General features: G+C 41.7%; 1 protein-coding gene across 2 annotated transcripts in view; it reads right to left on the bottom strand.

Annotated features, from left to right (window-relative positions):
* The window catches only part of Ttc29 (tetratricopeptide repeat domain 29), a 127,531-nt gene that overhangs the window by 88,700 nt on the left and 17,134 nt on the right, over nucleotides 1-21,697 (bottom strand). For both annotated transcript variants that reach the window (XM_042701819.1, XM_042701820.1), the window contains exons 4-5: nucleotides 18,689-18,912; nucleotides 12,583-12,768 (exon numbers count right to left, since the gene is read on the bottom strand). In XM_042701819.1, the coding sequence (XP_042557753.1) occupies nucleotides 12,583-12,768; nucleotides 18,689-18,912 (410 nt within the window). The remainder of the gene's footprint in view (nucleotides 1-12,582; nucleotides 12,769-18,688; nucleotides 18,913-21,697) is intronic.

Below are 21,697 nucleotides of genomic sequence, written 5' to 3'. Positions count from 1 at the left end.
GGTTTTTTTTTTTAAATTACTGATGTCAACAAAACTAGCACAGATTTTTTTTTTTTTGTCAGCCATGGGGCTTGAACTCTGGGCCTGGGCACTGTCTCTCAGCTCTTCAGCTCAAGGCAAGTGCTCTACCACTCAAGCCACAGCACCACTTCCAGTTCTCTAGTGGTTTACTGGGGCTAAGAGTCTCACAAACTTACCTGCTTGGGCTGGCTATGAATTGAAATCCTCAGATCTCAGCCTCCTGAGTAGCTAGGATTACAGGCGCCTGACCAGCTAGCATATCAACATTTTGGCCCGGGAATAGCCTCAGACAGCAATCCTCCTATCTATGGCTCGCTTATAGCTGGGTCTATGAGCATGCTCTGTTATGCCAGGCTTATTGAGACTGGGTTCCGCTAACTTTCTAAGCTAGAACTGCTTGATTCTCCTGACCTTTGCTTTCTAGGTAGCTGGCATCACAGGAGTGTACCAATGAGCTTGGCTTGATTTTTAAAATAAAAATCTAGAAAAACTTCTGCAACTGTCAAAATACTCTAGTGGAATTGTTTTCAACTGTTGTGGTTTATGGTTTTAGGGGCTGAGCAGTAGGCGGTGGACAAGTTCGAATCAGCTATGTAATAAGCATAAACGACAGTACTGGTTTCTGAGTTTGTAATTTCTGGGCATCCATCATTAAGCAACTGTCAGGTGTGAAGGTGAAAGGCTTATGTATTAAAGGCCTGGTGGAGGGAATGTAGGATGGGAGAATGTAGGATGGGAATGATTGAATTCTCAAGAACTGACCTAATCAGTGGATAAATCCATTGATGGATTCATAATAGGATGGCATTATTGGGCTGTAGGGCCTAATTGGAGGAAGCAGGTCACTGTGGGCTAGCCCTAGAAAGACACTTTGTCCCAGGCCCTTCCATTCTCCCCTTGACTTCCTGGCCTTCCTGACATGAATGGCTCTCTGCTACCCCCTCCCCACCACAATGCTCCGTCTCTGCTCAGACCAAAGCAATGGAGCCAGTAGACCACAAGCTGAAATCTCTAATACCACGAGGCAATGTAAATCCTTTTCTCTTAACTATGTCTCTCAGGTATTTCTTACAGTGACAAAAAGTCCGACTAACCCAGAACCTTCGTTCTTAAAAGAGAACAAGGGATGGCATCAAATTTACTCCAAAAAATTTAAAAACAATATATAAGATCATGCAGTATTTCTATTTTATATAAGAATGAAATGAATGCCAGCTGTTAATAAACCTTAGAGAGTTAGCAGAACTTACTATTTTTCTTCCACATCATAGTTTTACCTTTACACCCTCACCTCACTAAAGATGTTTAGTAAAAAGTGTTGACAGACATAGAAGTCTTGGAAATAAATTCCATATTGATGTTTGATCAGCTAACTAATGAGTTATATTGCTCAGATTTAATCAATAGTGGCACTCTTATCTGGTTACATACCGCTCATACATACATACTTTAAATCAACCACCTTCAATCTGATTTATATGTGTTTCTATGAGCAAGGTGATAGCTGTGGAATTAATTGTATATACCAAAGTACCAAAACTGACTATTGAAACCAGAGGTGAGTGGAGGGAGAAGGGTATTAATTTTCCCCCCTCTCCATCTTACCTCAATGAGTGATGAACATATGTTGTTTCAGATGATAGAAGGAAAAAAAAACCCACTATCAAACAGAAATTGGGTGAGTGAAGAGGGAGAGAAATACCAATATTGAACATTAAATATGTGTTGGCCATGATACTAGCTGCTGTGTCTATACATGTGCACACACTTGTGTAAATACAAACATGTTAGCACATACATCAATATGTATATGTATTTTAATAGCCTCATTGATCTTAATTCATACATAATGTTTATATATCAGAGATGAGGAAGCTGAGCTTTGCACTGATTAGACAAAAGAACAGAAGTTCAAAACCTGGTTGGAAAACGTGCCAAATATTTTGATTTCCAGGCAGGGCCCAAGGTTTGAACTTCAACGCCGTGAAGCCAACTCACCACTCACACCCTTCTTATAAGGGGCTGGTCAAGGTTCACAAGGCCACACTCAGAGTGTGGCTGCCGCCCATGCAGATACAATTGTATCATCTCTGTGCTGTTGCACAGACATCCGGTGACTTCTTGTGTTATGTGACCTGTTTAAGTGACTCTGGATAGGCCCTGTACATGAGGTGCTTTAAAACTTGAACGGTACAGACACTGATTAAGAGATTCATGCGCCCAGCTGACTCGGGCTCAGTTGTACCTCAGTAGAGGAGTTTCTAGAGAAGTTCTTGGCTTCAGTCAGAGGAAGTAACCGCCTCCAGACTGGTTGGTTCAGTGAAGCATGAGCTGCTGGTAGGCACAGCGATTCAAGGCCTCCTTGGAAAGCTTTGAAACAGAAAACCTGCTGCCGAGCAGGCACCTCTGAAGGAGACTTCCGCGCTGCACTACTCGTTAAGCAGTAAATAATTAAACCACCTGAGAAAGACAGGTAAAATACAAGCAGCAGTGTCAGTAACAGACATGAAAGAGAAGGGGAAGAAAATGAATTTTCAAAAAAAAAAAGCCATGAAATAATTCATTTGAAGCTTTAATAAAGTTTCATTTGCAGTCTTGTTTAAAGATATATCAGACTTTAGGGATGTAACCTAATTACATTTTTTATTCTAAGTTCCATTCAAAGATCTTGGACTTGGATTCTTTAACACAGATCAAACATGGTATAATTTTCTCATGGCTATCAATATTTAAAAAGGATCTCTTCATTAAATACTATTGGGCCTTATGAATGTGTACACAGAGTGGATGGAGAATAAATGGACATGACCCAGAAAGGGACAATTAACTTAGATAGGAATAGCAATGCTAATCGACTTCTAAAAATAGTTTTGATTATTAGACTCTAATGAAAGACCTTAATGGAGGTATAAAGTGACTCTTTCTAATCATTGATCTGGTCAGGCACCTCTTGGATAATGTAAACGAGAAGCCACTTTTGAAATCTGTTTGTGGGAAGAAGTCACCAGAAAGTGGTGAGCATTGCCAGTAGCCAGGGATGGAATGAGAGGTGCTTGCTCTGCATTGTGGCTGGTGACTGAATGAGGAGGGCTTGGATCAGAGGCCTGCTGGTGCTTCCGCCCTCACTGGGAAGCCAGAGTGGAAGACAGGCTTTGCTCCTCCACACAACCTCCTTTGGGGAAAGGTTTCCTCCAAGAAACTTTTAAGATGCAGGCTTAGAAGAAATTTGCAAGTGAGGAAGATGAACACTTAGATTTTTTTTTAAACTATAAAGAGGGGGAAAATGTTCCATCCAACTTGCTGAATTGTACTAAAGATGCGACAAAGACTTCAATACCCCATAGAGAAAGCCTATGGACAGCGTTAGGAGTTGTTGCTGATTTTTTATTTGTTCCCGCTGCCTTCAGATACCCATAATGGTCATCAAGATGTATATTTTTCAAGGCTATTTTATAAAGGGATCCATTGTCGGTGTAAAATGCCATTTCTCTAACAACATACCATCTATAACAGACATTTCCTCCTTACAAATTTTAAAATATGACAGCAATTTAGACAGAAAATACAAATCATTTAAAACCAAAAAATAATCCTATCGTGCTTGTCAAAAATCTATTAATAGCAAATAATAACGATGTTATTGCCTCAGTATTGTGAATCCATGAATAAAATACCAGATTTAGATAGACAAAGGAAATGTGCATTGTTTGCTTTCCTTAGTATGACCCCATTCCTGCAAGCTTCCCAAAGACTCTCCTGGTTCTCACATTAAGTCACCAAAGTCCTAGGAACTCATTCAGGCCTGGGATGATAACTGCTCTAACTTGGACCCCAAATACCAAAGAATTCTGAAAATGTAATCCAATAAAGCAAAACAAGTAATATTTAGCAAGACCATAATATAAGGCACATTTACTTAGTTTAAAGGCAAAAATAAATCAGCATGAACGAAACACTCTGGGGAAAAATCTTAAAATATTGCAGCAATAACATCATCAATCACTCAAAAGGTGCTTATTTTGTTTAGTTTTTATTCTACTCCGTTTCTATATTCATTTGTAATTTGAATACAATTGGAAGGAGTCGACTATAAGTTTCCTGCTTATCTAGATTGTTATATTAGAATTATTTTTCATACTGTGTATTTTCATAACTACGTTTTGAAAGGTTGTCTATTGCTATAATACTTTCCAAACCATTGACACGATTCTCTAGATCACCAGCAATTCACATAAGCCCTACTTCAAGGAATAGCAATTCCTCCCCGCCTCCCTCTATTTTAAGAAATGTTAAACAGTACTTTGCAATTATTCAAATTGATGTTTAAGTTGTGTCTTTTCTCTATGAATTCGTTATTGTACTCTGGTGAATTGTCCATATCTTTTCCTTTTAAATTACAATTGTCTTAGTGTTTTTGCCTTATCAATTAACATATATTTCACATCGAATATAGCTACTAATTCTTTTCTATGTATACTGCATGCAAGCCACATGTTCCACTCTCTTCTTTCTGTCTGAACACTGCTGCTGTGATATAGATCCATCCTCCTCCCCTGCATTTACTCACACAACATACCCACCTCTCTCCTCACTGGTCTTAACATTTCCTCAGCCTCCCTCCTTCCTCTGCTTTCCCTTGCTATAGGTCACTCTACCCATGATTACATAACAACTTAAGTCACATTTAGATTTCAACATGCTTTATAAGTAAACCCATCCACATCTACTCGTTCCAACTGACTCAGCTTACTGCTCCTTTTCTCTTCAATTTTGCACCTCGTTTCTAGAAGATTTCTCTTTGTACTAAGCTTTGCAGAGCTTCCTTCAAGATCCACCTGCATAACATGCAATCTGGATAGTCTGGATTCAGTAATGATGGTGGATTTCCCTGGTGCCTACTGAGGGAGTGAGATACTAGCTGAATTCTATATAGGATTCTTGGGCTGGGCTAGGACTAAAGACAGAACCATGAGGGAAATGGTTTCATGATTTGGCAAATGATGAAGACATAAAAAGTCTGAAGCAGCCAGGCGCCAGTGACTCACTCCTGTAATCCTAGCTACTCAGGAGGCTGAGATCTGAGGATGACAGTTCAAAGTCAGCCTGGCAGGAAACTCTGTGAGACTCTAACCCCCAATTAACCACCAGAAAACTGGAAGTGGTGCTGTGGTTCAAATAATAGAGCACTTGCCTTGAGCTGAAGAGATGAGGGACAGCTCATAGTCCCAGAGTTCAAGCCCCACAACTGAAAAAAAAAAGTATGAAGCAACTGAAAACTATTTCCAATTTACCACATCTGCCTCTACCTGTCATTCTGCAGAAACAAGTTTTGCTTGACCTTAGAGCCATGCTTATAGCATTTTTCCTTGGGCATCCATTTGTAGAGATCCTGACTTACAAAATATGAGTCAGCAGAGAACAATTCTTGCTTCTTCCATTGTCAACCCAATTCTCCTTCAGAGTTTTAGCTCTGCTGTATGCAGTAGCTCAGTATGCAAGTGAAACAATAGAACTTGCCAAAAAATAAAAAAAGCCTTCAGGTTACTGAGACAGATGAAATGTACTGAGCACTGACTGCACACATGAAAGCGATCCTAACCACTCAGAAAGGCAACAGGGAGATTTCCTGTTGGAACACAGCCTCTCCTCTTCATGTGTGCACATTTGCAGGAAAAGAGAAGAAGAGAATCTTTGCATGAGTGGAGTAGATGGTCGAGCTTCTGAATCAAAAGCACAAGCCCAGAGCCAAAAAAGCAGCTCACAAACAAGTTTTCCTAAATTGCTTTGTTGCCACTGTGTGTTATCTATGAAGGTCTACAGAGGGCACTGGGGAGGCCCAGGGTGGGGCTGAAGGCGGAAGGACATGGGATGGACCGTCAGATGAGTGAAGAGAGATACTGTGGAAAGAACAGCAGTGGCCAGGCTGCTGGGACCGAGTGGATGCCCAGCTGCACCTCCTGTGCTGATGCGCTGGGCTTTCTTCCTTCCTGCCTTCCCTCTTTGGCCAGGCTCACGTGGGGATTGGCTGGAAATGCTGCTCACAGGCCTGATACCAATCCTTTCCTTTTCTGGGGAGGAACTCTTGAGTGATTGGCCCACCCTATAGTGAGAGACGCTATGAACGGAGAAAGCCATCTTTCTAAAAGCTACCAACGTGCTGAGGGAGATACTAGTCCCACAATCGTGCTCTTTAGAACTAGAATTACATAGAGGGGTGCAAAGAAGTTACTAGAAGGTTCCAACTCTTTTCCTAAACTGGCATTTTCCTCACTCAGGAAGTAAGGAAGTTGACCCATAGAAATCAGAGCTGTGCGTGAGCTCTGTGAAACAATCTCCCACCCCTCATCTTAGAGATGAGGAAAGTGAGATTCTCAGTGATGAAATGACTTCCTAGAGTCATAGTTCACTAGTGAATGGCACAATCAACAAAGGCTCAGTGGACTGTCCTAATAACTTTCCCAGTGTCTACTAACCCCCTATGTGTGCATTTGCAAGGTTCTGCTTGATATTTATTACTTAAAACTTTTGTCCCATATTTCTCAAAGTCTCTGCAGATTTGGGCTTCCATTGCTAGCTGCTGACAGTTCAATCTCTGCATTTAAATAGCACCTCACACTTCCCTACACCACTAATAGTGAGATTGGATCAATAATGATTCTTTCATCTTCCTGATTATCTCTTATTCACTATCAAAACCTTCTATCTTTTTTCAATACTTTGTTTTTTTTATAAAAAAAAAATCTAGTCAGGTTTCCTTCAATTAAAAAAAAAACACACACACAAAGTCACCAGTTCTAACAGTGGGAAAGGAAATATCATGTAAAATAAGTCTTCATATCTTTCCACATCGCCAATGCCCTTTCTCCAGAGGCTGCCCCAGTGGAGAGTTTGTGTATTTGATGGGTTTTTAAATCCTCTCAACTGCGCTTATATCTTTATTAATTTTTAATAAAATGAAAGAGAAAATAAAATACCACACTAAAAACTGATATATCCATTGCATGTCTTTTAGTTATTAAGGCTGTTTTTCTAATAAACTGGAAAATGTTATTCCATGACAAATAAGAAATTACAATGAAGTTTCTATCCATTTTGATGTGGCGTCTTGGATTGTATTAAATTATTGTGTTTTTTTACCTTTCTATTAAGAATTGAGCAATGCAATCATAAAACTCTTTTCAAATGCTAAAGAATAAAAATAAAGCCACATTTATAATGGGATATAGAATATATTCTTTAAAAAGCCAAAATTTTAGGAAAAGACTATTTGTATGAGCTATTAAGGAGTTTTTGTTTATCATGTGTCACTTTGGGGGGGAGGTCCGGTCGTGGGGCCTGAACTCTGGGCCTGAGCGCTGTCCCTGAGCTCTTCAGCTCAAGGCTAGCGCTCTACCACTTGAGCCACAGCGCCACTTCCGGCTTTTCTTCTTTTTGCTTATGTGGTGCTGGGGAATCGAACCCAGGGCCTCAGGCATGCAAGGCAAGCGCTCTACCACTGAGCCACCTTCCCAGCCCCTCATCTGTGTCACTTTGGATAGGACTCAATTGATCACCACCCCTAAACTTTGACATGTCAAGAGTTTAAAAAGAAGGCACCTCACATTCTTCAGATGTCACCCCATTGTTGACGTTTTATTTTGTTTTCCCCTGTAATAATATCTTTGGTTCCTTCAAGAAGCCACTGTCACTAGGTTGTACATTGGTTTAGCTCTCTGGGGTTACCACAAATGACATGGCTGATCACCAACAGAGATGCATTGTCTCGGTGGTCTGAAAGCCAGAAGTTCAAGGATAGAAGTCCAGACTGGAAGTCCAGGCTGGAAATCCCAAACCAAGATGTCAGCAGAGCAGATTCCTTCTGAGGGCTATGAGAAAACATCCTCCCCTCCGCCTTATGCTGACCTGGGTGCCTGGGATGTGGCCTGGCTTGCTGAGGGTGTCCCTGTGTCTCACCATCCTCTCTCCTCTGCCCCCCCATCCTCTCTCCTCTGCCCCTGGCTGGCTCAGCAGCCACTGTTCCCCGCCCTACAAGGGTGTGGTCACTTTGGAGGAAGGCCTTCCATCCTACCTCCCCCACCCCACTTTGGTCTACTTTTTATTTGTGCTGGCTCTGGATTTTAACTCTGGGCCTTGGGGTTTGAATTGTCCTTGAGTTGTTGTTGTTTTTTACTCAAGGCTAGTGCTCTACCACTTAAACCACAACTGCACTTCTGGCTTTTTGGTGGTTAATTGGAGATAGGGGTCTCACAGACTTTCTTTTTTTTTTTTTTGTTACAAAGGAGGAGGCAACAATGATTGATAAGAAATGTACTCATTACCTTTCTCGTGTGATTGTAATCCCTCTGTACATTATTTTCACAACAAAAAACATTAAAGAAATAGAGAACACTTGGCACAGAGTTGGTACATGTAGCACAATGGCACTTTATCTTCTTCAAGTTTTGGACACAATAGGAGAATTGGAGTCCTTTCTGGTTGGCAGGTTCACAGACTTTCTTGCACAGGCTACAAGAGCCACTGGTGCCTGGCAGATTGTGTGTGTGTTGTTCCTCAAGTTTGAACTCAAGGTCTGGGCACTGTCACTGAGCATCCCTGTACTCAACCCTAGTGTTCTAACACTTGAGCCACACCACTACTTCCAGATTTTTTTGAGTGGTTTACTGGAGATAACCGTCTCACAGATTTTTCCTGCCCAGGCTAGCTTTGAACTGCAACCCTCAGATCTCAGCCTCCTCAGTAGCTAGGATTACAGGTGTGAGCCACTGGCTCCTAGTGACCCTACTTTCTATTGAGGTCACATTCTTCAGGGGGTTAAGTATTCACTTCCTCTATCAAGTTTACCATTCCACCCTGTAGTGTGGTTCCAGTGTATCTCTTGAAGGCCAGAGAGACTGCGGTGCTATGGGGAGGCGATGGAACTTTTATGAGGTGAGGCCTCATAGTTAGATGGCTGGGTTCCCTCCTGTGTGACAGCCTGGGCTAAGTAGAGATTAATCCAGATCTGTGGTATTGGTCCCCAATCCTCCCAATGACCAGGGGAACTTCCTCAGAAAGAGTGGGCTGTCCTGGCTGGCTTACTCAGTTCAGGTCCTAGAACTGACGGTTGACTGTCATTTTCCTGGGTAGAGACGAGACAGGCTGTTCTAAGCTGTTCCTACAAGGGTGTCCCTACCTGTCTTCAACGATCACACTGGCACCTCATATGTACGGTCCAGGAGAGCAGCAAGTCATCCTCCTATGTCCTGTAGCAGTCGGCAATGGCATGAGCTACTGGAAAACTACAAGAGGATGCCTGGAAGACACCCACTGGAACTGTGGGAACAGGGGCAGCATAAAAGGTGTCCGGAAAGGAAGGCCTAACGAGTCCAACACCGGTCCTTTTAATCCAGTCCTTCCTCAAAGAGGATGATCTCCTTTGGGCCCTGGGGAAATGAGCTCATCTTAGCACTGGTGTCTAGTAAGTGGGTCAAAAGTAGGCCAAAAGCAAGAACATGATCAGTTCCTAAGTCATTACAGAGAGAAGTTGGGAAGGAGTGAGCCCTCCAAGAGTCTGCATCCCTCCCTCACCCAATGCCCTGTCGATGACGCATGGACCCGGGTCCTCAGGTCCTACCAGGAAAGGACCTGATGCTGCACCAGACCCCGGAGGCTAGCGTGGCTGGACAGGACTGAAACTGAGGCTGTGCCACATCACCTTCCTGTGGGTTCTGGCCTTCTATGAGAGGAAGAGTTGGTCCCTCCCTGATTGTGTCTGAAAAGGTCCCTTCTCTCTCTGGAAAGGAGAGGACAGGGCTTGCCCAGCATCTGCCATGCCAGAGCTCAGAATATCACTCTAGACTGAATATTGATCCAGCCTCGAGCACTTTCTCCAGGGATCCAGGGATGTGTTCCGAATTCTCCTTGCCTGTGTGTCCAGTTTGCATGACAGATCCTTCCAAATCAAGGGAAGATTCCACAGGAAGATACTGCCAGAGATCTGCTACAAGTGTTTGCCAATCCAGGATCCATGCATGCCTACTAGAGAGAGCTGATGTAAAGAACGAACCTGCCAGCCCTTGAGCCAATGGGAACAAGGCCACACCATCCACTGGGGCCATTGTCAGCAGCGGTGGTGGGGGTTTGAATCTGTCTGCTGTGCTCCACTCTGCATGGGGCCTAGCTACATTTGTGCCAGTGGGCTGAACATCACCCCCGACTGCAACCATGTGCCCAGTCTCTGTGAAAATGGCTTCAGCTCATGTTCCTCATTTGCTCCACAGTCCCCTGAGGGAGCTGGAGGCTTGCCCTGGACTATCGCCGGCTTGGTTGGGCCCTGACAACCTGCCCATTGCCATCTGCTGGCTGGTGTCCTCTTTTAACCTGAAAGGGGGCACCCACGGAAGCAGGAGGTAGCCACCTGCCCCCCCCCCCAGCACAGCTGCCGCCTAGCTGTTGCTTGTCTGGACCAATCAGATCAGATGCACAGAAAGGACGCGGCTGCACCCTCAGCCAGAGCCACAGCCAGCCAGGTGAGTCCCGTCCCCTCTCACTCCTCATTCACTCTCCCACAGAAAATTCTGCCTCAGATTACAAAAGCTACGCACATGTTTGTTTGTTTCTTTATCATCACTTGGCATATCAAACAGTCTCTAGAATATTTTCATCAACACTGACAGTTGTTTTATTTATCAGGCAATGAAAGCATGGTTCTAGGGTCTATCCACCATCTAAAGGTTTAGAAAACACGTTTTTAGATCTGACAAGAGAGAGTTCCAAAGCAAAATAACAGACGGGAGCTGTAAAGTCATTTCAAACACAAAATCCTAAGGTAGTTCAAAGCCCCAACATGCTGTTTACTGTGGGATCTGGGTGTGTGTTATCATGCGGGAGGATGCAGCATCTAATGCAAGCCAGCCAGAGACCTACAGGCCTCAGCACATTGCATTTCCCCAGCGCATCCTTGACCTGAGCCACTGTGCCCGCCCCTGGGCATGAGCTGCAGAACCAGGGCGCCACTGTCATTCACCACAGGGACACAAGATACTCTGTTGAAGGCGTGAATGCGACATGAAACAACAAAGCAAGCAATTGTATGCAATGAGTTTCTTCAGTTTTTAATGGGGAGTGGTTTAATGGGTGCAGAGCCTCAGTTGTACAAGATGGAGACATTCGGGATATTGGTCACTGACTGTATGAATCAATGAATGAATGAATCACGATCGCTTGAATTTGTAATCTTATTACAACAGGAATCTCTGTGGCATGAACATTATGTTGAGCTACTGTAAACTGCACCACAGTGGAACACTGCAGTGCGTCCTCTCTTCATAAAATACCTTTCAGTGGTCTCTTCTGGCAGATTCTTCCCTGACCCCTTTCTCTCCTCACTCCTCCCACAGCTGACATCACAGGACTCATATTCCTCCCTTCTCCTCCTTCCCCCATGAACAGAAGTGTCATCCAAACTCAATGCTGGCCTGCTGCTATTTGGCCTTTTCCTTGTGATTCTTCTCATCACTGCTCTGAAATACAACACTCTCTGCCTTCAGTGGGTTCTTCTTCCTGTCCCTTCCTCTGATTATGCTTTGCTATATAGTTGCTTCTTCCAGAGTACAGGGTTATTTCTTTACCTGCCTGAATTCCACTTACCTCCCAAGTTCCTTCCCAGTAAGTATCTCACATCTTAACTCCCGCTCCATCTACAAGAGCTCTCACCCCACTCTGAGTTTCCCAGAATTCCCTCTGCCCACTACAATGAGTGGATCCTGAGCACCTTCTAGAACCTGTCGGATTGCAATTTCATTAACTACCTGAAATACAAAACCCAATTTACATTTAAATTTATTTTTCAGTCTTACATAATTCTGGCTACAATTTTTTAAAAAAATTAACTGTTTTGCCAATGTTTTGAGAGATGAAATAATATGTTCATAATAAAACATTTATCTTCCCATATTTGTACTATATATCGGGTATATAGATATTGTATATACAGCATGTATTATATACAATATATCACGTGTATATGTGTATACCTATTGCATGTCATCTACTCACTATCCTCTCATAAATATTTTCTTAAATTCTTGTGTGCAATAAATTTTGAAGATATACTTAAGGGAGCATTTCGTTTAGAAATGATAATATCACCATAGCATGTCATTTGCAAATCTAGACAAATCATGGATTGTATGCAGGAGAATCAGCCAATGTATCTTTCATTTTTTGCAAACATTTTCCTATATGAGAAGTTAAAACGACCAGAGGACTCTCATGAGAGGAAAACAATGAAAACAGCGCATCTCCCACCTAAGAGATGAGGGAGTCTCAAGGGGGTGGGGCGGACTAGAGAGCATGCTGGGAGCTCCAAGCCACAGGTTTCAGCACTGGCCTAGCAATGGGCATTCTTCAAGGTGACTCCACAGGTCACACTTATGGACTTGGCTTTGTGTCCTCAACAATTTGCATCCTTTTTCTTGGGTCAGGTCTTGATATCGGCACACTCCCGCTCCATGTGCATGGGCTCTGGCTGCCTGATTGGGGGTGAAACACCCAGGGTCCGTCTGGCCAGTGGCCACTTACCCTCTTCCTCGTAGAGAAGGCCCATGTGCGCCTCCGACTCAGCTTCCTTCTTCCCTCCATCAACCTTAATGAGCTGTGCCATCTGGAAACATCGCTCATAGAAGTGATTTCGCACCCACTTGTCTTCAGGATTACTAAAGTAACAGGCCAGGGCGTACAGGTTATTATACACGTCTTCCAGGTAGCCTTCAGAGAGAAACACAGAGGAGATGCTATCAGTTCCACAGCTCAGCCTTTTAACCTGCGCAGTCACATGGGGACATGTACTCCATGCTGTTCTTTAACTGTTTGAAAAACAATATCTAAATGTGAAAATTCCATTTAGCTTATGAAGACAGTCACATTAATAAAAGGACATAAACTTGAATAAAATAATACGTGACTTTCTGAAAACACAGAACAGATTGGAAATGGATGTATTTTTGGTTAAAACAGGAGACTTTGTTATAGAGGAGACAGGACAGGATGACACCTTTTAGCAAAATTGCCATTTTGGGGAGAAAGAAAGGAGTGGGGTGGTGTCACCGAATACTTCTCCTATTGGATGTTTGAGAAAGGAAATTTTCTGAAGCACAGCAAAAATGTGTGTGAAGCAAGCAGAGAGGAGGTGCAATATTAAGACATTTGTTTTCACCAGGAAGGAAGAAATCCCATGGCAGAGAGGGCTAAGGGTGATGATCAGGTAACTCTTTAAGCTTCGTTCATTTTCTAGCAATGTTTCTGGTAACAAAAGTTTCTAGCAATGTTAAGGAAGAGCAGGTTTGAAAGCCTCTGTTCTCTGGGTAATATTTTTCCATGAACACTAGCTGGTCATTCCTTTTATCTTTTTTTAAAATTTCCCTTGTAGATGTGAATAATGAATAATAGAATAATCTCTTCCCCCTCACTCCCGCAAAGTGGCATCTGACTTTATTTTTAATTAATTAATTAATTTATTTTTGTCTGTCGTGGGGCTTGAACTCTGGGTCTGGGTGCTATCCCTCAGTTCTTCAGTACAAGGCGAGCGCTCTACTACTTGAGCCACAGTGCCACTTCTGGTTTTCTGTATTTTTATTTTTTTTAAGATAACATTTCTTTTGACTCCCAGAACGAAAACAAATTCAAGTTCACAAAAACTTAACAGGAATTGTTTTATTACATACAGAACCAAGCACACCATCATTATAATAACAATAAACATGGGGAATATCTTCAGGTAATGTTAAATAGTGCCCTGATTATTTAAATAAAAAATGTTGTTTTTCTATCACCTTGAAATACAGTACCACCAGTAGTTTAAAATTTTCAATATAACTACTCAAGTTAATAGCATCAAGGAAAGAGGAAACTATGGTTTTTAACTCATCATGTCAAAAAGTGCTGGTCTGATGACTTGATTTGCTGTTTGTGAAAAGTGTCTCTCTTTTCTGAGGAGTTGTTTACATATACCTTGCATTTAAACCATTTAAAATCTGAGACAAGAATGAGAAAAAAATGTAAGAAAAACTATTTTGGGCTGAGAATCGGTTGGTAGAAAAAGTTGGAGAAAAGTACAAAAATATTGAATTAGAAGGCTAGATCAAAATTTGCTATATCTGTTGACATTGAAAGTATTCTCAATTTTTAAGTGACTAAGGGGACCAAAGGAATAATTAATAGCTTAGACAAAATTAGGGATGACACTATCATTGCTCTGAACAGTAGCTAATAGCTAGAAGAAAGATGGTTTGTTTTGGTTCTTGCAGTCTGTTAGGATATTTCTCAGACAGATGTAAGAACTTCCGTCTTACATGATAAAAAAAAAAAAAAACCCAAAAAACCCCAAAACCCAAACTTTCCTCTGGTGGTTTATTGGAGATAAGAGTCTCACTGTCTTTCCTGCCCAGGCTGGCTTTGAACTGTGATCCTCAGATCTCAGCCTCCTGTGTAGCTAGGATTACAGGCTTGAGCCACCGGTGCCCAGCAGCATCTGACATATTTTTTAAAAGTGTGTTAACAAAGGATGAACAAATCTCACAAACCCCACTGCAGTAGCAAACTGGAACAAAAATGTTTGCATGAGTAAATTGGAGCTCAGTCCTGCAAACCTTCTTTCATGGTAAATGAAGACATTCATGATCTTTCTGTACTTTTGTTTTTACATTTACTATTTAGGCATACTTGTGAATATGGAGAGTGGTCTTCAGGTTTCAGTTCCAGAAACTTCCTTTCCCCTAACCATCATTATGCATGTTAGGGTCAGAATTCTCTGCCTCCAGAGGGGCAGTTCCAAAGGGATGACAGTATGTGGAGTATTAGCCACGAGCACAACTAAGAAATGAACGTAAAGAGCTCCAGAAAAAGCAAAGTGGCTAAACACTAAAAGCAGCTTGTAAACAAGTCTCTCTAGTGTTTCAAAAGAAATTTCTAAAGCCTATAACATTCCTTTACATAAACATATTATATAGCCATATATATAGTTATATAATTATTTATATATATGTGTGTGTATATATATATATATTTATTTATTTATTTCCCTAGTCTAGTATTTAAAATGTCATATCCCTAGGTCAAAGTTACTAATTTTAGGGGTTAGACATAAAAGATTACACATTTAAATAGAGTAAATAATTAAAATATTTAACAGTTATAATAAGAGGCATATGTAAAAATTTAAAGAATAAGCATGTGGTCCTACAGCCTTTTTTCCTATTTTTCAATAATTAAACTTTAATAAAAAATATTCTCAACATTTAATGAAGTTTTAAGCCAATATTCTCAACATTTAATGAAGTTTTAAGCCAGTGAGTTTTACTTATATGCACTTACAGGATTCCGTGTTTAAAGTAACCTGCCTTTGCTGGGCACTGGTGGCTCACACCTGTAATCCTAGCTACTCAGGAGGCTGAGATCTGAGGATCACCAGTCCAGGTAGGAAAGTCCATGAGACTCTTATCTCCAATTAACCAGCAGAAAACTGGAAGTGGTGCTGTGGCTCAAGTGGTAGAGCTCTTGCCTTGAGCTGAAGAGCTCAGGGACAATGCCAGGCCCAGGGTTCAAGCCTCAGGATTGGAAAAAAAGTAACCTGCCATTTAAGTTGCATGTATACACACACACACACACACACACACACACACACACACCCCCGTTAGAATTTGAATTTAGGCCTTTGCACCTGTCATCCCTCCTCCCCCAGTAGCAGCCATTTTTGCCTTAGTTTGTTTGCAGTCAGGATCTCACACTTTGTCTGGGCTAGTTTCAGATTGCAGTTCTACCACTGCCACCTGAGTAACTTGAATTACAGGCATGCACCACTATTCCTTGCATAGCTAAGGCATTTTTCTATGTCTACCCTTTACGTTCTAAGCAGCTTTACCCCTTGTCTGTGAATCACTACTTTCAACTTGTCAGTGGGCTTACCCAGAAGATGAAATCCTATTGCTGGTTTGTTCTAGACATACTCCCTAAAGAAGAGATTGTTCATGGTGAAATATATTGGGGAGATCTTCTTGCTAATCTTCCTCTGTTAATAAATCACACAATATATTAAAGACTCTGATATATCCTGCAATAAATTCACATCCATGGGTTCAATGTAGTTGACACCTGCTACTTGCTAAATTTATTTTACCAGACAACTTGTGTTTAGGTTTTGCTTTGTATAAAACTTGTGTCACATGGAGCTCTGGGTAGGATACATTTTGTGTAAGTTAGACAAAATGCTACTAGGGGAAAAAAGGCTACTCAACCTTTGACAAGAATTTAAAAGTCAAATGTAAATAATGTTTGCATTATCTATCGATTTGGTTTCCCCTTTCCATTATTGCGGTCTCTTCCCCAGGCCCTGGGGGCTCAAGACTCTAATCACAATATTACAGATGTCACAGAAGTAGCTAGCTCACCACGACAGATAGGATAAGAAATGTAACAGACACAAAGCAAGGCTCGAATGAATGAAAAAGAAGGAACTGAGTTTAAACACAACTTTGCTATAAAATGGCAAGAGATGTTTTGCCAAGTAATTTAAATAACTCTGGGTTGCTGCTCTGTAAATCCCCAGGGACAGAAGTGACCTGATGGCCATTGTTAGTGCCTCAGCTTTGATTAAATGAACTTCATTGTGACCCCAGACTGCGTCCTATCCGATGCGCGACAGCACGAGGTGCAGAGCCATACTGTCTCACGGTGATTGTCTCAGACCCCAGGACCATGCGGGAAGGGGCCTGGGGATACTGCTAACACATTTCTATATGTCACACACACAGACATGCATGTGCACATGTCTGAAAACACACACACATATATACACACACATGGGTTAGGACCACTTCAATTATATCAAAGTGAATGTATGGATCCCATTTCCTGACACATTCATTATTCAATTCACTACTTTTCCATAATAAAGTTGATGTGTTGACTGCAGAATGTTACCTCAATTTTTAAAAGTTATTATATAAAGGCTTACATGTTGTTCAATGGAAGTATTTCCATAATGATCTTCATACAAGAATTCTACTTGTCTAATTTAATTTCACCCAGGACCGCCATCCTCTACCCCCAGCACTGCCCTTAAGTAATTCTGAGCAAGAGGTCATGGCTTCTCCCCCACTGAACTCAGTCACCAGATATATGACAGAGCACTGAGTGGAAAAAGTACTTTGTTATTCCTACTACTTGCATGAGACTTTAACTATTACTAAAGTGGGCCTTCATTGAACTTGGAGGAGTATATTTATATGTGTAATTGCATTACTTTAATAAAAGCTTAGAAATTTAAATGCATGCAATCTTAAAACAGACTAGCATTTCAGATTCCTCATAATTACAAAACGCTTTATAAGTTGACTACTTTACGACAAATCAGATGTTTGGCCCTTACTTATACAGCATTCAAGTGGAAGTCTCTACTTCAATCAGTGGCCATGGCAGATTTAAACCTAACAAGGACCAAGGATGAAATTTACCTTGAGCAATCTTACTTTAGCAAAAATATCACTTTGGAATTTGGAGCTAATACTTGGGGTGTAGGTTTCTTGCAATCATATATTTTATCTAAAATTGTTAACTTCTTGATGTATACTTGTAATCTCAGCTTCTCAGGAGGCAGGGGCAGGAGGATTGAGACTCAAGGCTAGAATGATACTATCTAAAACCAAAATATCAACAAAAGAGCTAGGGCATGGCTCAAGTGTGCAATGCCTTGGGTTCAATCCCACTACTACAACAGCAACAGAAAAAAAGAAATTGACTTCTTGAGAAATTATATGTAAATTACATTTTAAAGTTCATCAAAAGACTACTTTAAAAATTTTTATCCATTTGTGCTGCTACTGGGGCTTGAACTCAGGGCCCCAAACTCTTACCTACTTTTGTTACTCAAAGCTGATGTTCTACCACTTGAGCCACACTTTCAGTTGGAGCTTTTTGCTGGTTAACTGGATACAAAAATCTCAGGGATTTGTTTGCCAGGTTGGCTTTGATTCAAATCATCTAATGATGACTCATCATCATTAGATCTCAGCCATCAGAGTAGCTAAGATTATGCATGCACGTGTGTGTGTGTGTGTGTTGTGTGTGTGTGTGTGTGTGTTTGTATTTGTGTGTGTGTTGGTCCTACAGCTGCTTGAACTCAGGACTTGGGCCTTGTCTTTGAGATTTTTTTCTCCAGGCTAGCACTCTACCACTTGAACCACAACTCTACTTCTGGCTCTTTGGAAGCTTATTGGAGATAAAGAGTCCCACAGACTTTCTTGCCTGGGCTGGCTTTGAACTTTGATCACTATATTTGAACTTCAATCATCATATTCTTATATTAATTGTGCAATTTAAAATGTATTACATAACACAAACAATTGTCTTCTGTTATATTCCCCCAACATAATACACACACACACACACACACACACACACACACACACACACACACACACACACACACACACAGGCCCGTAGGTGCTATGTAAAGTCTTCCCTTGAGCCTGGGAAGCCTTGGGAGTTAGTGTTCCCACACTCCCTGGAATTATTTCATGGGCAGTGGACTAGGTGCACTGCGCTCTACTGCCCTAAGGCTTCAGATTCATTAGTGGGACAATTTGAAGTCTTTCCCTTCAAGCCTCCCACCCCCAGGCCTCCACCTACTCACCTTCCCTCTCGGCAGTCTCAGCCCTGGTCAGGTAGTAGTAGAAATGATCCAGTGTGTCCGGCCGCTCCTCCAGAGGCTTCTGAAGCCAGAAGATGGACTTTAAATTAGCTGCGTTCTTCAGGGACTCCCACTTCTCCATCAGCCCGAAGAGCTCGGTGAAGGACTTGTGGTAGCCGTCTCGAAGCATGTCCACGCAGATGCTCTTCTTGTATGAGTTCCTGAAACTGAGATATGCAGCAGAGCTCAGCTCTCACCCTGTCAGTCTGCTTGATGTCTGCATTCTCACGCAATTAACGGGGGACTCCTCCCTCCCCACGACATGCCAGCAGCTACCTAAATATGATGATTTAAATAAGATTACATTATACACAGATCAAGTCCAGACCTGAGGTGCCTTTAAGATAAATAAGATAGTTGGCTAACAATATTCAAAAATATTTGATACACCAGCCTCTCATTGAAACCAACCCAGAAATCATCCAACCAATCTGCAATCAACCAACTACAACCAACAAACCTATCAACAATCAACCAACTACAATCAGCCAGCCAATTAACCGATCAACCAATCAACTGATGGAATGAACAACAAGAAAAACCAATAATCCAGGCAAAAAACCAAACTTGTCATTTAATAACAATGTATTTTATCTACTAGGTCATTTCTCCACTATCTGATGGGGAACTTTAATAGTTAGGTTCGGTAGTGAACATTTTTATTGCAATCTATTATGAAACATATATATGCAAAAATAATTTTCAGGTAGAGTGAAGTTAACAGTTTGATAGATTAACAATTTAGTTACTCCAAATACTCAAGAGGCTGAAACAGAAAGATCACTTGAGTCCAGGAGTTCAAAACTCAGCTGGGCAACCTAGCAAGACTTCCAACGCAATAAACAAAGCTATCAATCAGAAATTATTCTTTTCTATGTTTAATGATAAACCACGCAAAGAGATAAAGTGATGGATGAATATTCCATCCATCCAACAAACTGCTTTCTTATTAGAACACTGTAAATGCTACATGCAACATATTTATACTAAAAAATGTGTCTGGCCTTCTGAATCTGAAGTTGAATTGTCTCTGCATATCTTTGTTGGTTCTGTCTACTCCCCTCTGCTCTCAGGCATGCAATAGTTCCTATCTGGGGAGACAAGATAACAGAAGGCATGTTAGAATCTTGAGCAACCTGATGATGCGCTGAATGGGTCTTGCGTTTTCAGAGAGTGACGATTGGATTTTTACACTCGGGAAGATGGAGGCTCAGGGCCAGGAGTTAAAATTAAGTGATAAACAGTAAGGACTTTCAATTGAGCATCCTTGGGTTTGTGAATCTGAAATTTCCTCCTGATCCAAGAGAAGGGACAAGGAGGAGGGTAAACCTGGGGATAAGGAAGGAGATGGAAGACTCCAGTGGTGATGAGTGATGGATCAGGCAGGATCCAAAAATGTATTTAGGAGGGAAAAATATGGAATCCTTGGTGACTGTATGATGTGGAAGTGAAGGCTAAAGAGAACCTAGAGTGAGATCCAGACTTGGGGACCATGAGTAATTGGTAATTTGCTAAATAGAAAAGGTTGCACAAGGGCTTGGGAAAGATGAGTTTAGGTTCAGATAACTGGAGTTTGGAGAGTCTGAGGGCACATGCAAATGGAACCCAGGAGGCAGAATACGTGGCACTGGAGCATCAGACAAGAGCTAGAAACTCAACTTGATTCTACTAGGCAGTGCATCCTCTATACGTATGTCTGTGCACTGGATGCTGATGCTTCCCTGTGCATGAAGAAAGCCTACTAATGCAAGAAGAAATGAAACTGTAAAGAAATAAAACCATAAAAACAACAGCTAGGCACTGGTGGCTCATGCCTGTCAACCCAGCTTTGTTGGAGGCTGAGCTGGAGAGAGAACAGCAGTTCCAGGCCTGCCTAGGCAGAAAAGTCTTTCAAGACTCCATTTCAAAGCCAGCCACTGGTGACACCAGCCTGTAATCCTAACTGCTCAGGAGACTGGGATCTAAAGGTTGCAGTTCAAAGCCAGCCTGGGCAGAAATGTCCATGTGACTCTTACGGCTAATTCACCAGCAAAAAGCTGAAAATAGAGCTGTGGTTCAACTGGTCTTGGAAATAGATGCTTTCTGGTCAATAACTAGGGAGATAGTAGGGAGACATTTAAATGCTACCTGGTTTGTAGCTACGATTTATGGGGCATTTGCAGTGAATCAGGCCCTGCGTGGCTATCATTTTTCAACTTGTTCAGTATCTCTGTAAAGTACTGCACTTCCATGTTCACAAAAATCAAAACCAGAGACCCCTTCTCTTCAGTGAGGTCATGCTGCCCAAAGCCACACAGCACACAAGCTCATCAATGACAGAGTAGAAGTTCACCCCAAGATCTCTGCGGTGACAAATTTTGAGTTCTTCTCACTTCCCTACATTACCTTCTAGCATATTAAATAATGTAGCTTATTACCCTCCTCCTCCCCGAGCTACTTTCTTCCTCCTTCACACAATGGTCTCAATAGACTGTTTGTTTGAGAATCTGACCCAATCTGACAATCATAATGTAATCTCCAACTGGAAAGTTACTCATTTTTTAACCCGTTCAAATACATGTCTGAATTGGATTTGGAGGAGAGATCATTATTATCCTGCCCCACGATCCCCCTCCTTAAAAAAGAGGGAACAACTAGCTGGGAGCACCCACGAAAGAGCAGACTAAATAGAAGTGAGTCACAATGAAGGACCTAGCAGGAGAAACACTGATACACACCAATGTTTAAATGGATTTTTTAAAAAACCACACGCTTCCACACACATGAAGGAGACAAGTAGATGAAATGAATGGACTTGATTTTCTTCATATCGAAACCAATGCACAAACCCCAGTGCATGACAGGTACAGCTCATTTAATTCTTCATGGGGTGAACTAAAATTATAATATCAAGGTGCAGCATCTCAGTCAGGCAAATATTTCAAACAGCTCAATTAAAAAAAAACTCCATAC

The sequence above is a fragment of the Dipodomys spectabilis genome, unplaced genomic scaffold, assembly GCF_019054845.1.
Source record: "Dipodomys spectabilis isolate Male_0828 unplaced genomic scaffold, ASM1905484v1 ptg000297l, whole genome shotgun sequence".
NCBI lineage: Eukaryota > Metazoa > Chordata > Mammalia > Rodentia > Heteromyidae > Dipodomys > Dipodomys spectabilis.
Note: the sequence above shows the minus strand (reverse complement) of the source record. Positions and strands in the feature narration are given on the sequence as shown.